The sequence below is a fragment of the Lepidothrix coronata genome, unplaced genomic scaffold (assembly GCF_001604755.1).
Source record: "Lepidothrix coronata isolate B3197 unplaced genomic scaffold, Lepidothrix_coronata-1.0 Scaffold255, whole genome shotgun sequence".
Classification (NCBI taxonomy): domain Eukaryota; kingdom Metazoa; phylum Chordata; class Aves; order Passeriformes; family Pipridae; genus Lepidothrix; species Lepidothrix coronata.
The window spans coordinates 423173-439805 of record NW_016690435.1 but is presented as its reverse complement, the minus strand read 5'-3'; the positions used below and the strand labels follow the sequence as shown (position 1 = coordinate 439805).

Genomic DNA, 16633 nt, shown 5'->3' with positions numbered 1-16633 from the left:
AAAAGAAAAAATCAAACATGTCCCTGCTCAATTCTTGCCAATACTTCCAAAGTAAGTCAACATTTGGTTTCAAATGTAAGCATTCTATGATTAAAAATATCAGAAAAGACCCTAAAGAAGAACTACCCCCTCAGTCCAATTCAAGTCCAAGGTCTTTGCTAGTTTCACCAATCTGCTGCAAATTCTCTTACAAAAGGAATCCCTGGTCAGAGTAAGTCACCCAACACAAGATGCACTAATGCAATAGGACTGCTTTTTCAATACATGAATCTTCAGTATGGGGTCTTTCAGCAACTTCTATCTAATGTGAACAGGCTTAACAGCATCTACAAAGGGCATTTACTAGGGTAGGCTGCAAGGAGGGGAAAAAAAAATCAAACCCCTTTAACTAGAACAGCAATATGGATGAAAATTGTAAGGTGTGTAAGCATGGCTCACACCTTTAGAATTAAAGTTTCATGCTAGTTGCCTCATACCCGAGCCCTGAAAACATGCCATCGAGTCTTGGTTTTATTTTCTGCATACAAGTAGGCACAGGCTTAACAAATAAGCTTGATGCTGGGGGGTTTTGCTTATCGATTAAAGCCGGGAACATCACTGCAGTCAGGATTCAGTAATAAAACCTAACTTTCTATATATTTTGTAACATCAGTAGGTGCCTGTATACTCTGTTTATGAGCAGCCTAAGCTTCACTGCCTGGAAACATTAAGGAATGAGTATTTTCGTCGCGGTCAGAGTGAGCAGGACTGCCATGAACACGGAACAGCAGCTTCTCCGAGCGCCCCGGTCTCCGTAGCAGCGTTTTCTCAGGATCAGCTCTGTCCCGAGGACAAAGCTGGTTGTTTCGGCCATCTGGATGAAGCCGACGCCGGGATCCGGGATTCGCGGGTGCCGGCGGGAAGCGCAAGGCTCCTGCTGCAGCAGCGCGAGCCAATCAGGAGTGCCTAACTGAGATCGCACCAAAGTAGGTAGTGAAAAACCCTCGAAGGAAAAAAAAAAAAAAAGAGAAAGGAAAGTCCCACACTTCCGCCTCGCCGGCTCTTCCGCCCGCTCGGCTCTGGCCGTTTCTGCTGTGGCTGCCTAGCCCCGCAGGCTTCCCGCCCGCCCCACGGCCATCCCATGGACGCCCCCCGACCCCTCACGCCCATCTCAGTCCCTTTCAGCCCCGCTTTCAGCAGCCCAAATCCTCCTTACGCCCCGCTGACAGCCACCCCCCATCCTTTCCCACACGACTCCCTCAACCACCACTCTCCCCTCGGCACCTTCCCCGCCGCGCCGCACACCTTGGGGCAGGTAGCCCCGCCTCACCTCTTTAAGAGGGCGCCGCCATTGGTCGGCCGAAGCGTCAATCAGCCGGCGGCTCCCCTGTGATTGGGCAGTTCTACCGGGTGGCAGGAGGGGGCCGTGTGTATGGGCTGCGGGTGCCCCCTCCCCGCCCGCGCGTGCGCGCGGGGCCAGGGCGTCGCCACGCGGGGCTCCCGCCATAGCAACCGCTTCCTCCTCCTCCGGGCACAGCGGCCGTGACGTCGGCAGCGCTTCCGCCCGGCTCGCGCCCTCGCCGCTTCCCTTTCTGCCGCCGGAGTCCGCGCCGCGCCCAGACACCCGAGAGGAGCCGCCGCCGCCGCACCGCGCTCCGCCGCCCACCCGCCCGCCGCGCCCAGCCGACGCCATGGTAGGGATCCGGGCGACGCAAGGGGGGCGTTAGGCTTCTCCCTCTCCCGCCTTCATCATTGAGGGAAAGTGGGGAGGGGGGCGGCGGTACCGCCCGCCGCATCCTGGCTGGCGCCGCCGCTGGGCACGGCGGTACGGCGGTATCTCGCCCCCCTTTTCTTCTCCTTTTTCCCCCCCTTCAGCCCCCCCAATCCTTCCCGTTCGCCTTTGAACCTGAGGCGGCGAATCCGTTGTCCTCCCTTCCCCCTAGCCGCCCCCCCCCCCATCCCACCATGAGGCGGCGGAAGGTTACTCTCCCCCCGTTGAGGCGATGGAACTGTCCTTCCTCCTTTTCCTCACCTCTCCTTGAAGTGGTGGTACGTTCCGTGCTGCACACAGGCACTGGGGCGGGCGCGTCCATTCTACCCTGTGACGGGGGGGGGGGGGGGGGGGGGGGGGGGCGGGCGAGGCGGGAAGAGCCCGTGAGGGGGCGATGCGCGGCCCCTCCCCGCGCCGCAGGGCGCGGCCGGGGTGGGGAGAGGGGCATCGTCGCCCCCGCCCCTCCGCGCGAGGGGCTGCGTGGGAGGCGATCGCAACCTGGTAGAAAGGCACCGCGGGTGGAAGGCCCCTTTTCCCCGGGGCCGGGGGCTGCCCTGCTAGGGAGGAAGCGCGGCCGCCGCCGCAGCCGCCCCGGCGCGGTCCCGGCGGGAGCCATCTTCCTACGGCCGAAGGGCTCGGGCCTGGCCTAGAAAACGGCGTCGGCTCCACAGGAAGCCGAGACGAGCACGGGCCCTCCCAGGGCCAGCTGGGATCCTGCTCGCCGGCCCCAGCTGGAGCCGGCAGCGCTGGTAGCGGACAAAAGGGGGGAAGCGGAACCCATGGAGGGAAGCGCTGATCGTAACAAACAGAGTTTCGTAGCGGCCTCTCGAGGAAGTTTAAATTTTAAGATAGTTGCTGCAAGGACTTGGTTTTTGTGTTGATTTTTTTTTATTTGTTTTGCTCCTCCGCACAGTGCTGGAAACACTTTATCTAAGACATTATGCTGCAAACATAGAAACGTGTCAAGCATACACACTGACTTTCCTGTGTTTCCAGGCTTTCAAAAAACCAAAAGTGCCAAGGAACTCCTTGCATAAATGGAGCGGAATAGACCAAATGCCTTTTCAACTTCCTGGTGGCTCCCTCTCGGTTTGCTTTGCCTGTGCTCAAAGTTTGCATCCCTATTTAACTGTGGGAGCTGTGACTGGCAAATTCGTCTGAATTACTAGCTCATGCAATTTTAATTCCTGTCCTGTTTTTGCTTGAGTCCAGCAACACACACTTTTGTGTTTTGACACACTTGTCTGGGTTTTTTGTCTTTATTAGAGGTGTTACATATTGAGCCCTTCTCATGGTATTTCTCATTAGTTTGAATGTGTGGTATATCCAGTAAATGAACTTTTAGTCCATACAGGGCTGGCAGACAGGATGTACTAGTAATCTCCCTGCTTCCTCTAACACCCAAATTGGAGCATCTGTGACTGGTCTGCAACGTAGAGCAGAGCTGATGGGAGTTGCAGCTGAAGTTGTTAAAAAGTCTGACGAGACTTGCAGCTCTTGTTTAAAACAGGCTTGTCTCAGCAAGCCAGCTACCACCTCTGCAGTATGCAAACCGAGTTTAGTCTGACTACTTGGTGTGTCAGGCTTCATCTTGCTTTGGAAGTAGACAATTCCCTAGTCAGTCAAAACTAGTATTTCTCACAGTGATCTTTTTGCAACAGGGTCTGGGTTGGCTTTTTTGAGATGCTGGAAATGAACTTGCTTATGGGCATTATAGGCCTTCTGGCAAAATACAGTAATGTCAGCAGGAGGGCATCATTTAGTATAAAAAAGCATTGGATTTTCAGCTTTTGTGTCTTGCCACAAGGTTCAGTTTCTTTGCTATTGGATTAAATGAGTCCATGGTCTTTGGAGGACCGTGCAAATTATTTTTCTTGGTTGTTAGTCAATACTATTCCCAAATCTGTGTAATTACAAGGTACATATGCCTCATGTACAAGATGACAGCCTCATGACAATTGGTAGTGTGGGTGTCTGGCATGTTCCTACTTGCCTTGCCAGAATTGCTGTCAAGGGGCTCCTGCTGGGTGCAAGGGCTGACCTAAGCGATCCCATGTAGGAGAGCCTGCAGGCAGCCAGGACTTGTGTGTGAAGCTGTTCGGAGCTTTCGCTTGCCTGGCTGTTCAGCATTCAGGCAGTGTTCTGGAAGGGTCCCTCATTAACAAGTATCTGTGGTGCCCAAAGCAGGCCTTCAAAGCCTGGTTTTGAGGGTAACTTTTAAGTTTTAGGTTGCTGTAGGTGCCTGGAGAAAGAAAATTTTTGGGCTCATTATAGCTGATTTCTGTGCTGAATATGTTCTAAGAAGCTTTAATTTTCTGCAAGAGTCCTGTTGCATACCAACTTACACCTGCATTACCTTAAAACCTTGCGTTTCAACAGAGGAATGGATGCTACTCAAGACTTCTACCCTGCTACTGGCTGTTTTTCAGCAGTATTGCTGGGATTGCCTTTTGTGGGTATTGCTTTTTCTGCCTACCTTGATAATTAAACTGGGAGTGAACTTCATGGTAGCTCAGAGAAGGAGGTAATTTCCTCTTTGGCTGAAAGCTGAGGAAATGACCTCCAGGAATTCAAGGGATAGTTTTTTCTTATTTTTTAAATAATTTCTTTCTTTCTCATCTCTCCTTGTCATTAACTGTTCTTGTTGTCGGGGCGGGGTGGGGGGGGAAGAAAAGCTGAATAGAGTTCTGATTCCACGCCTCCTCCTGCCAAAAGAGACCAAATAATGCTAAATAAAAAACTTGAGTCTAGCTGGCAAGATCTGTCTACAAGTGATATGCAAATAACTCTGTAGTTCTTGCTGGTTTATGGTGTGCAAATATAGCCTGTTACACAACAGCAGTAAAAGGCAGTTAGTTATGTTTCCCATCATGCTTCACATCTGAATTGAAGCTTTGGACTTTCAGGCTGTCCCCTGTAAACAGAGGTGTCTATCTGTCCGGCTGTAGATAGCAGGGCATGTGGGCCTTGCAAGAAGTCAGGAAGTCACTGGTGTTCCAACACTGATCTTTGCTGATCTTTGGGATCAAGTTAAAGTCGTTGCACCTTTCCTACTCAGTACAGTGGGGGTGGTAGTATCCGATGTGTTTTCTTGAGTACTCAAATAACAAAAGCAAAGCAGTATTTCAAATCAGTGGTTTTGACCACCTACATTTTCAGTTGGCTTGTTGGCCTTACGTGACACCCTTTTCAGAGGCCTGATTTGGCAAAATTGTCTTCCAGCCCGTTAGTGCAGCCAGGCTGTGACCTTCCCTTTCTGCTGGGTGCTCCCACAACTACGTTAGCTTAATTTGCCCTTCAAGGTCTCCATGCTGATGATGTCCCAGGGCATTATGTTGTGTGGCAGTGTAAGGGACAGCTCTGTGAAGGGTTCTGTCCCAGACCAGTTGGGTGGTAGTAGTTTAAATTGAAAGAGTATTTGTTGCAGAGATGTACTATGACACATGACTGAGTCTTATGGAAATGCCACATGGTTACAACAAGCAGTTCTGGCAGTGGCAGAGAATTTCGAAGGTAGATAGGAAGGATAATATGCCAAGCATAGGGGAAGCAGTGTTTGCTGAAGAAACTAAGAACCAAATACATACAGTAATGTGACTAGCAAACATGGGAGCATAGTGTCCTCAAATCTGCCCTTGCAATTAAAGAAGACATACTTAATAAAGGTCTTGGTGTCAAATTCTGGAAAAATTGATGATGTTTTTCCAAGAAACACCAGTTTCCACTTGAGTACCTGTGAGTAGTATCACCCTGGTGTATACAATGTGTGTGTGTGGTTTCCAGACAAAACAATGTTCTTTAAACGTCTCTGTAGATAATGCATGCACAGGCACCACTATGGAGAGCTCTTGGATTCTAATCACAGGAGAGAAACCCAACAGTGTAAAATGGTCAAGATTTAAAACCAAATCTCATCCTTCAAACTTGTCTTGAGGCAAACTAAGTCATTAGTTTAAATTCTTCTTGGCTGTCTCACAGTTGAGGAGGAAACAAAGACTCTCCTTGGGTAAAATATTTTAAATATTCAAGGAAAATACTAGAGTGCACAGGATTTCCTAACAAAAGAGAAGGCAAATTTCAGTGTGTCAAAGTTGTCTTTCCATGCAGGCTTGCTACAAATCCAGTTTATAAGGTGTCTGGCATGTATCTCACTCCTGAAACAGCTTTCTGTATGTGGGGATTTTCCTGAGAAAGCTTTGGATTATTCTTTGGTCTTCCCCAGTTAAGATTAAATTTCAGTTCAGGTACTTGGCAATGGAGGCAAAGTGTTGGAAGCTCTTAGTGAGGGCAGCTGCATATGGCTCTTGCAGTAGGAAGCATGCTAGACAGAAGGCTCACTCTTTGGGCTGCCCTGTGTAAGGAGGGCATTCTACTCTTGCAAGACTTTTGCAGTGCCTTGCACTTAAGGCAGGAACAGTGGCTTTGTATAGGGAATAAGAGCCACTGTGTTACTCTAGTGCATGCTGACAAGGCATTTAATGCAATCATTACGTCATGTGCATACAGCAGTCCATATGAAAGTACAATGGGGATACTCATATAACTGCCCTGGAACGATATATGGAGAGCTCAGCCCGCAAGACGCACCATGTTTGCAATAGTTGCACAGAGGTGCTGGGGAGAACTCATTTTTGCTCATTTCCTCAGAGAAACTCGCTCTGTCTGCTCTTGCCTGAATATCTATCTCCCTCAATATGTTGTACTGGCATCATTTTCCCATCTGGTAATTAGGTGGCTTGCCTGCTTGCTGCTGCCTTATTTCAGTGAGGTTAAAAGGCCCTGCAGTTAAGGTTCAGTCCCCTACAACAAAATATCACCAGCTGATTCATGGTTATGTATCTCACAAGTACCAGTCCAGAGCTGGATAACTGCTTTTATACTGGAAAAGGAACAGAACCAGACTAACTACTGTAGCTCTACAGTGTTCAAGCCAGAATGCACAAAATAATAATGAATGTGCTGTATTGCATCCGCTAAGCAGAGTGGTATCTGGCCAAAGAGAGAAAATCCAGACTAACAAATAAATGTTTACTCTGTCGTTACTGGTGGGGTGGAGGCTTCTCACCAGCTCTTCTTCTGGACAAGACACCAGAGATGAGGTTAAAATGTTTATTGAGGACATGTACTTAAAATATAGCGTTTCTCCTTGTTTCAGTGCTCTTAACAGTCATCCCGTTGATGTTCTATGCAGAGTGGTTTCAACCGCCTTACAGCAGAAGCTGTCTAGGGTTTGGGGTTTTTTACTTTTTAAGTATGTTTGTGAAGCCAGCCGTGGCTGGTACAAGCCCAGAGTTGAAGAGGGAGTCCTACAGTTGCAATAGTAGATCCTCTTTTTGGAAGTAAGTAGTTCATTGCACTGGGAATTTATGGGTGACACAGTACTGCTGTGACACAGCTATAGGCTTTTCTGAGATGAAACAAATCTGCATTGTCCCTAGCAACATAATGGCTGCTAATGTCAGCCTGTGTGATGAATCCAGGGGTTGTACAGCAGCTGCAAAAAAATAGTAGCACCAGCTACTAACAGCCTTTTGCTTTGAAAAGCTAACAGATCCAGTTCTCACTATTGCCCCTTCAGCTTCTGGTCTGTCCCAGTTATAAACTGCAATTTAACACTGAATTCTGAGTTTCCAGGCTAAATACTCAACATTTTTGGAATCTGAACTGACTGGCCAGCAGTGCTCAGTTTCTTTTTAAGGTAATAACTTGTCTCTCTGCTTGGAGACATGTTTCTGGCTGTGTAGTAGTACAAGCATATGTGCTTGACTGGACACTTTGCATCAACCTGCAGCTCTATTGCTGTTGCTTCTTGCTCTCTGCTGAGCATTAACCTTTTCTTTCAAAGTTAACATGAATTGGCGCAGGGGAATTAGTTATTGTGGTGTTGGAGCAAAGATCAAGAATGGACAAAGGTGGAGGTGACAGGGCTTTTAAGTGATTAATTGCCTTGTTCCCATGCTAGTTCAGGCTTTCTGTGCATTTTCTATGACTGAAAGTCAGGTCTTAACACCTGTTGTCAGCTACTGAGGTGCCATTGCAAACTTCAGGGAGGAAAATGGTTCTCGAGTTCCCTGTGGATTGGTCCCTAGTGAATGATACGATAGCTCTAGTTGCTGCACTGTTTGCTTTATTAAGGCAACTTTGTATTAATTAGAGTCTTCCCAAAGAGGCTCTTGCCTACACCAAACACAGGGACAAGGAAGGGAAAGACCTTCATGCTTCATTACCTCCCAGTCACACTGACGAAGTGCAGTCTCTCTATATGATTGAGGTGACATAGGAATGAGTCACTTTGAGTTGATGTTTGTACTTTTGCTCAAGTTTATCCTGGAATAGGCTTTCTCTGCTTACTTTCCTCGCCTTATTGGTGATATGTAAAAGGATGGCTGCCTGCCAGGGAGCTGAGGCGCAGTGAGTGACTTGCTGTTCTCCTGTCCCAAAGTAAGTGCAAGGAATTCTGGATAGGTTACCCCTAGTAGACAGGCCATGCATTATAAATCCTGAGGGATGTCCCCTTGTATTTGGGTAAACCTCAAAAGAGCACTGTTCTCATACTACAGAAAAGCTTCTGTCTCGGATACGCTGCTGGGTGAGGTTTTCTGTGACCAGCAGTTGGGAGATGTAGATACCAAACTCCATGGTAATAGATTCTGCTAGCTGTGCCACCTCTCCTCACTGGGTTACCAATGCTATGCCAGCCACTCAAAGTTACAGAAGGAGACATGTTGGTAGAAAGAGGAGAATCTGGGCTCATCTGAGGTCCTCCATGGTAGTCATTGGTCAAGGCTTAAAAAAACCCACACACATTAAGTCATTGTCCAATCTATAACCATCTTTTAAGGACAGCCTGTATGAAAGCTAGCACTGAGCAGTTCCCCTGCACCTCTATCTCCTTGGTTTTGCAGCTGAACTCTGTTGTTTCTCTAAGACACAAAATAAATCTTTTGAGCTTACATTTTGGGCCTGAAGGTAAGGAAAAACAAAATGAACAACCTTTAGCCTTTTTCAGTTGGTGGATCTCAGATGGTGCTGTACCTGACTGTTATTACTACTGACGGTGCTCATAGCAGTGACGTGTGGCAGTTTACAGAGAGGGAGGAAGGCAATTTTCCATCTGAGATATGAATTGTCATATCTGAGGATAACGTCATTTGAATTTGAAGACCAAAGACCAGTGAGGGAGGAAGCAGTATTTTAAAGGAATCTCACTGTTCACACTGCATACAGCATTTTGAACAGATTGTTGAGTATCGGACAGCCTTCAGTTTGGTCTTTACTGCTGTGGCCATGACGTCCTTCCATCAGCATCAGCTAGCTTCCCATACTTGCAGTATTTGCTATTGCACAGCTTCTTTTAAGCTCTCCAGCTTTGCCGTACTCTGAGAACAACACTCAGATGCAAATGCTTCTACCCTGCCACAATTTTTTCCTGTCTTATTCCCAAAAAAGGAGCAGGCTGAAAATGCAGCTCAGCCTGTTGTCATTCTTGCTAGGTCTTGTCCTCTTTATTTTGTGCAGCTGCCTTTAACATTAGATTGATAATGCTGCATGTGCACCTCCTATTACAGCAAACACAGGGGGGATACCATACCACTAACTACAATTTCCCATCAGACTTCAAGGGGGGGGGAAGTTGAGAAGGCAGGCAGCTGGCTTTAAAAACTGATGGAGGAGCTTGCAGTTTCTCCCTTTAAAATCCTGTATTCAGAGCAACTTCTGAAAGTTGGTTTGTTCAGCTAAAAACTGTACCACTGCAGTCCCAGTACCCCACTACATCTCTCTTGATCTCTAAACTGAGTCCACATGACACGTGTGGAATTTGGCCAGTTTTACCTCTGTTCCTAAAGCTGCTAGCAAGCATGCTAGAAATGGCTAAGAAATTTTGAATAGCAGATCCTTGTGGGCTTGATTGTCTAGCCAGCCTGAAATGGGTAACAAAATTAAGCTTCTGTAATCTTGGAGAACAAGGAGTGGACATGTGTGTAAAACTCCCCCAAAACAATGTTCTAATGTAAGTAGGATTGTGCCTTCTTTGAATAGTTTTGGTTTGGCAGCTGGCTGTGGTCAGCAGCAGACTCCAGATTCTTTACTTGGCTTTGGAAAAGAAGGTCTGCAGCCTTTTCTGAGGAAACTCTTGGGCCACTAGTGACTATTGTTAGTATCTATTGTCTTCTAGCCTTGTGTTTAAGGCAGTGCAGTAATGGAGTTGCAAAAATTTGCCGTGGTAGCCCTAAAGGTCTTTGCTCATGTCTTTGCAGGCATCTGGAGTACAAGTTGCCGATGAGGTATGCCGTATTTTTTATGACATGAAAGTGCGGAAGTGCTCTACACCTGAGGAAATTAAGAAGAGGAAGAAGGCTGTCATCTTCTGCCTCAGTCCAGACAAAAAGTGCATTATTGTGGAAGAAGGCAAAGAGATTCTGGTGGGAGATGTCGGTGTGACAGTTACCGACCCTTTCAAGCACTTTGTGCAGATGCTTCCTGAGAAGGATTGCCGTTATGCCTTGTATGATGCAAGCTTCGAGACCAAGGAATCCAAAAAAGAAGAGCTGATGTTTTTCTTGTGGTAAGCCATCTTCCCAACTGACTCATTCCTAACATGCAGTCCAAGCACTGCGGGTGAGGTCTCTAAGTGTTTGTATTGTCCAGGCTGGCAAGATGGTAGGCTTAAAGTGAGTCAGGCAGCCTGATGCCTGTATTCTGAGCTGTGAGACATTTCACTTGTTCATAGTGGGAAGGATACTGCTTCTGGCTGTGTTGAATAATCCGTGTCAGTAATTGCACTCTCTTTGGCATATCCCACTAGGGCACCAGAACAAGCACCTCTCAAAAGTAAGATGATCTACGCCAGCTCCAAGGATGCAATCAAAAAGAAGTTTCAAGGTATGTAATACAGCTGATGCTCCTAGCTCTGTCCTGCCTCTAGGATACTTACACAGGAAGGCTTAACCACTGGCTAATTGGTTTGGGGCTTGGGTGTTGCTTTATTTTGTTTTTTTGAGAAACTAGTGAGAGGTGAAATGTCACGTGACAGAGCTAAAATGAGGTCTAGCTAAAATTTATACTGTCTGACTAAATTTTAGAGGTACTAGAACTGTGCTCAGAGCAAGAGCAGGTTTTGCAATGTGTGACACTGTGGCTGCACAGTACAGAGCAGCACATCTGTACCATACAGGCTAGAAAGCATTAGATTCGTAACTCAAAGCTGGATTTTGTGCAAAGTTGCCTCAGTGGCAGAGGACTTTAAAGCCTGTGTCTGTTGAAATGTCATAAATTTACTGCGCTGTAGTAACAGTATTTAAGAATTCACTTGATTCAGAGATGCAGTTGTGATTACTCATTCCTAAAGGCGTTGCATCTCCAAGTGGAGAAGCGAAGTTCTATTCAGCCTGTCAGGCACCATTAACCAAGGAGTAAACACCTTGCAGCGTTCAGAAATTTCATGCTAAGTCAGTCTGGCTTATAGCCAGGTAGCACTGTCTCCTGTTAAGTTCCTCGTGCTGCACTGGGCCAAAATCTTGCAGTGTGCAAGACTGACAAAATCACTGGGCAGCAGTGCCAGCCTTCATAGGACAGCGTGCCCCAGGGATTGGAAGTGCCCAGGGAGACTGTTGTGTGCTGCACATGTGGAAGTTGAAAAAAAAGAAATCCTGAAAAAATTCTGCCTTTCACCACTGAAGACAGGCATGGTTTGGGATCCCCACCCTTCAAAAAGAAAAAAACACTGTTAATTCCTTAGACTGGCTTTCTAGATGCTTTCACCCTCTTCTGCAGAGCCAGCAGGAGCTGAGGTGGCCATCTCCATGTGCTTGCATGTAGCTCCCTCCCCAGCTGTACCCAGGGCAGCTCAAGACATGAGGGATTCACTTGTAAGAGCCTGCAATGAAAGGCCAACAGACTGAGCTCTGATCTAGTGACAAATTTCTCCCCACATGTCCCTGCATTGACATGTGGTGTGTAGCCAGATGTCTCTGGTGACATATCAGGGAAAAAAAAGATTTCCTAAGCTAAGGCGGGACTTGTGTGTTTGAGTGACTGGATTTCTTCTTCTAATATTACTACCAAGTATGTTTCTTTAATTGATTATCAGCATGTTGACATACTGCATTACTGAGTGTTTTGCCTCTTTTTTAGGCATAAAGCATGAATGTCAAGCAAATGGGCCAGAGGACCTCAACCGAGCTTGCATTGCTGAGAAGCTAGGAGGCTCCCTAGTCGTAGCTTTTGAAGGAAGTCCTGTGTAGATGTCATACAGTGCCACAACTCTACAAGCATTCCATGTTTTAATATATCAGTTATATAAAGCAAACATTCTAGGCAAGGGTTTCACTAACAGTAGGGAAGCTGTCTTGTAGAATAAAGTAGATTTTGGAGATGTAGCTTGTATGTACAAATGACCCTAAATAAATCAAATCTAAGGATTTATCTTGGTGTATTAATATTTGCATTGGTTGTCCAGCCCAATACTGTCCCCAATGGATTAACACTAAAGGTCTCAAAAAATTTGAGCAGTGGATCATAAAAGGGGGGGAGGTGAGAACAATCTGGTTCTTGTTCTTGCTTTTCTAAATTGTAATGAGCAAAATTCAGTCAGTCATTTTGAGGCTACTGGCCAAATTGCCAAATTCAAAAGCTTTTCCCCTGTAACCATTTAAGACAAAACTTAAAACCTGTAGTTAAACTTAGGCTAAAGCAACCTTTTGGTACCAAACTGGGTTAAACTCTTAGTGCTTGCAGTTGCAGAGCTGTACTAAAAAAGCCTAATTCTGAAGTTAGAGATAAAACAGACACACTTTTCTGGAGAAATAGTCCTAATTCCCTCCCTTGTAAGCTCCTGGTGCAGTAATAATATTTAAAGGTTCACTTGTTCTATAGGTTCAATTTCCTTGTTATGAAGTGTCTTGAGGTCTCTTTCAGCCTGAGTGATTCTATAAAAATTGCTTTTTCTGTTGACATAGTTTAATTTAGAACTACCTTACTGTCTCTAATACACACTTACTAGTGGATCAGATGCTTCTGAGGCTTTTATAAATGCAGATTCTTATATCAGAGCTTTTCAGTTATCGGTAATAAAATGAGAAGGAACCACAACTTGAAAAGTGGTATTTTCAGCCCCAGTCTTTGGTCACTTGGTCCATTTGTCCATAATTACCATTGATTTAACTTAGTAGTATGAATCAGCCTGACTAATATGGCTTGATCTGGGCTTTTTGTCTGTTAGCTTCTTTAATTCTGTAGAAATGCATGGAAATATCACCTGCTAGAAAGTTTGACCTGAAATGCCTTTTGTATGGGGGGTAGAGAACATTCCTGTGCCAGCTACAGAGATCTTGAAAGCTTCCATGTTTCACCAGTGGTTGATTAAAGCTGTTTCCTTTGTGTAATGTGTACATGGGAGTTGCATAGAGTTTTCTTGTATGTCTGTAGAGAAAAAGAAAAAAAAAACCAACAAAACAAAACCGTTGGCCTCCAGTGCGTTACTGTGATGTTCTGTGTGTGCCAAATTCAACTAGCCTTAAATAAATGGGCTTCCCCTCCCCTGGGTCAGTGACTGATTCCTCTCCAGCCTCCAGATTAGCCTTCCTGCAGCAGGGCTGGCACCGTGGCTGGGCACACCAGTGCCCTGTGTGAGCTGTGTGCTCAGGGAGCTGCTCTGCCTTCTGCAGCTACTGTCTGCCCTGTGCTGCTCTCAGGGGAGCAAGACTGGGGGAGAGACAGGCTGGGAGGAAGAGCTGGTGGAGTTGGGGGGATTAGGATGTTCGTCTCTGCAGTGTACTCCCCTCCTTGTCCCTTCACCCCTCTCACCATGACTGCCTGCCTGCTGCAGGCTCTGGCTCCTGAACAGCACCTGCTCTCTGTGTTCTAGGCTTCATATGCAAATGTCCATGGGTTGGGCAGCTTCCTGGGAAACATCTCCCTGTTTGCAGTCTGAGCAGCAGAAACCCAGCCACGTGAGTTATCCTGTGCAACTTTCCCTGTGAGGACTGAGGGAGCTTTCTCTAGCCAGCCCCACGAAGCTCAGGCAGTTACAGGCTGTCCCTTCCTCTGCAAGCTGTTCCCAGCTGTGCAGGGACAGAAAACAGACTGTCCCTGCAGCTCCTTGGCAGAGCAGTGCCAGCGCTGCGCTGTTGTATCTGCAGGGCTGGGGAAATAATGGTCCATTGCTAACTCAGCATGTGCCCTCTCTGGCCATGCTGCATGGTTGAAACCTTTCATTAGGCAGGCATTGACTGCTTGCTCTAACTTGGCACCCATGCGGGTCACACGGTTTGGGAGCAAAAGGTTTTCTGATACAAAGGGATCCACTGGAGTGAAGCTTTCTGATTTTGAGCAAAGCAAACTGTCTTGGTTTCTGCTGGAGCTTTTAGCTTCTTTTCAGTCAACTGGGAGCTTGCCCAAGGGAGTAATTGTCCTCATAAACAGCTCTTCCTTGCCTAGGTGTCTGCAGTACTGGTCTTTGTCCAAAGTCCAGGTTGAGATAAGGAAATAAGTATGACACACCGGGATCAGTGCTGCTTGACAAACAAAGGCAGCTCCTAGCCAAGATCCAGTTGATAGCTAGTGCCTCCATACTCCAGGCATCTTTGAAGGGATGTCTAGCCCAGGTGATGTTGTGGTGGACTTCTGCCTGGGATTTCATTCCCTGGTTAAAAAATGGAGTGGGAGATGCTGCAAATAGAGGAAGGGTGTCAGACCTGTAAGGTAGGAGAGTGTTTCCCACAGCATGAAAGCCCTCAGTTCTGGGACTAAGGCACTTTGAACCCAAGTCCCTGATCTAAGTGATAAGAGGTCTGAGGTGGCACTTTGGGCCTTGGCTAGATATGCTGTCACAGTTTAAGCCAATTTAAGTCTTTGGACCTTAAGTGCTTTTAGGACCTTCACAGCTACTCCTGAAATTACAGTCTGGCCTCTCTGGAAGAGTACTCCTGCACTCCAGGGCTGGGAGTAACTCAGCCATCAGAGCTTCAGGCTTGTCCACACTGGAGGTTGTGGACCAAATTTCACCCCCTCTGCTGGTTGTCCTTCTGCTTTTGTAGGGGATGGAAAGCACAGGAAGGTGTTTACTCTTGTGACTTTTTTAAGATTTCTCCCAATCACCCAGACCTGAAAAGGCGAGGCAAGACAATATGAGGAACTTTTTCTATAACTTGGCTGGTTGCTGAGGAGAGAAATTACTTTCTAACAGGGGTACATGAAGAAAAACGTGAAGAGGTTCAGGTGATGAAGACAGCTCAGAGCCATACAAGTTCAGCAGGACATGCCCATGTAGTGCAGCTTGGCTGCAGCAAGGGCAGAGCAGCTGGAACTATTTTGAAGTCCATATGCAGGATATGGTTTCCCAAAAGCCACTTCTGTCCATTACACCTGGGAGAAAATGGGAAAGGAAGATTCAGACTGATAATTCAGGCCTAAGTGTGAACAGCAGGCAGTGTAAATGCAATTTAGCTGTTCCAACAAAAGGTTGAGTGTCTTAAGCCTTGATAAGCCCAGGTACCCAGGCTGAAAGGTAACTCTGGGCATGGCTGAATCAGCAGAAGAATCCAGTGTTCCTATCCAAAGTCACTCCACCTGGGCAATTTCTTGATTTTTATTAATAAAGGTTCCTGCCTGTGGTGCTGGGGTTGCTGATCATACCAGCTGTGAGTAACAGGCTGACAAGTAACAAGCTTGGGTGGCCTGGAGGAAAGGAGATAACCCTCCGCATGTTGCCCAATGGGGTGGGCACATGGCAAAATCCCACCAGCTGCAGGGAGATTGGGGGCTGGCCAGTCCTCAGCTCTGCACAGTCTTGGGCAAGGCTTGGGGTTCTCCTAGCCACTCAGGATGTCCTTCCCCTTCAACCAAGGTGCTGAGGGAAGAAAAAAATCCCAACAGTACAACTACAGGTAAAAAAATCTGCTATAAACATCTTTCCCCAAAGAGACTTGTTTTTTATATCTTTGCTTAATGAGACCATTCCCTCTCTTTATTCCTAAAACAGCCAGCTCAGCAGTGGGTCCCAGAAGGGCATCATATGCCCCTGTGCCAGGCACACTGAATCTGCTCTTGTGAGCTTCTGGAGCCCCACCAGAGGCAACCTACTCCAAAGGGTGTTTGGAACAATGACTGCCCTCCTTGCATTGGCTGTTTTGGGGTCTTTTTTAGTGCTTGCATGGGCATGCCTGGGTATCTGCTCTCATTTGCACAGGAGCTCTCAGTAAAGGAAAGAGTTGTTGCAAAAGCAAAAAACTGAAAAACCTAGGGAGTTGCATCACTTCACCTGCTGCTGTGGGGCCCTTCCTGTCTGTGACCCCCTAGGGGTGATGGCCATTCTGATATGTTCCACAGCTCTCTCCAGCCTTGGGGTGGGTGGGGTTTTTCTGCAATTCTGAAAAAATGCAGGCATTCCCTCACTTTTGGGGACCTTAAAAGCCAACGGGGCATGCTGGTTTGCGGCAAGTGACGGATTATGCTGACATGTTGAGGTCACCAGTGGTCCTTGATTCATGCATTCCTCTCCATGTGCCACAAAGCCCAGAAAGAGAAACTGAAGCCTAATCCTGGCTGTGGGGCTAAGGTCTTCTTCCCAAGTTTGTCCTTACAGTGTGGGGAGACTTGCTGCATGCAACAGCTCTATGTTGGGAAGGGTGTGGGGAGGGGATACACAAGGGTGGGAGACAGGTTGGGGGGCAGGGTGTGGCTTTCATCCTGCTATTTCCTCAGCCAGAATTCAGCAGGACTCCTTTTTCTTACCTGGTCAAAGATGAGTCACACACACTTCCTGCCCCATATTTCTCCATCATGGCCCCAAAAGCCATAGAGCTAGGGGAGGGACAGGATGTCCACCCAATCCTGTGGAGCCTCCGGTGTGCAATATAGGGATTGGTATCACACTGGCCTTCC

The 16633-nt window shown here is 47.2% G+C and overlaps 2 protein-coding genes and 1 long non-coding RNA gene across 6 annotated transcripts in view; 1 reads left to right on the top strand and 2 right to left on the bottom strand.

Annotated features, from left to right (window-relative positions):
* LOC108507403 overlaps positions 1-1672 on the bottom strand; it is a 34005-nt gene extending 32333 nt beyond the window's left edge. The window contains exon 1 of the mRNA XM_017835337.1: positions 1310-1672. Coding sequence (XP_017690826.1) covers positions 1310-1672 — 363 coding nt within the window. The remainder of the gene's footprint in view (positions 1-1309) is intronic.
* DSTN (destrin, actin depolymerizing factor) lies at positions 1514-13211 on the top strand. 4 transcript variants are annotated; one of them, XM_017835360.1, is made up of 4 exons: positions 1514-1673; positions 10009-10316; positions 10557-10633; positions 11885-13211. In XM_017835360.1, the coding sequence occupies exons 1-4, from the start codon at positions 1671-1673 to the stop codon at positions 11992-11994; spliced, it is 498 nt and encodes a 165-aa protein (XP_017690849.1). In that variant the 5' UTR covers positions 1514-1670; the 3' UTR covers positions 11995-13211. The 4 variants fall into 4 exon arrangements, with proteins under 4 accessions (XP_017690849.1, XP_017690845.1, XP_017690846.1 ...); XM_017835356.1 differs by lacking the exon at positions 1514-1673 and adding an exon at positions 2014-2028; XM_017835357.1 differs by lacking the exon at positions 1514-1673 and adding an exon at positions 4188-4202.
* On the bottom strand, positions 13062-16542 carry LOC108507415. The gene is made up of 4 exons (XR_001878114.1): positions 16484-16542; positions 14927-15115; positions 14252-14419; positions 13062-13171 (listed from the first exon to the last, which is right to left on the bottom strand). It is a non-coding gene; the product is annotated as an uncharacterized LOC108507415 (long non-coding RNA).
* Between the last annotated feature and the right edge of the window lie 91 nt (positions 16543-16633).

Excerpts from the sequence above, each read along its gene's own strand:
- DSTN (XM_017835358.1), top strand. The coding sequence starts at position 9,997 with ATGTCTTTGCAGGCATCTGGAGTACAAGTTGCCGATGAGGTATGCCGT. Across the intron at positions 10,317-10,556 it reads GAGCTGATGTTTTTCTTGTG|GGCACCAGAACAAGCACCTC; the intron begins GTAAGCCATCTT and ends ATATCCCACTAG. Across the intron at positions 10,634-11,884 it reads AATCAAAAAGAAGTTTCAAG|GCATAAAGCATGAATGTCAA; the intron begins GTATGTAATACA and ends CCTCTTTTTTAG.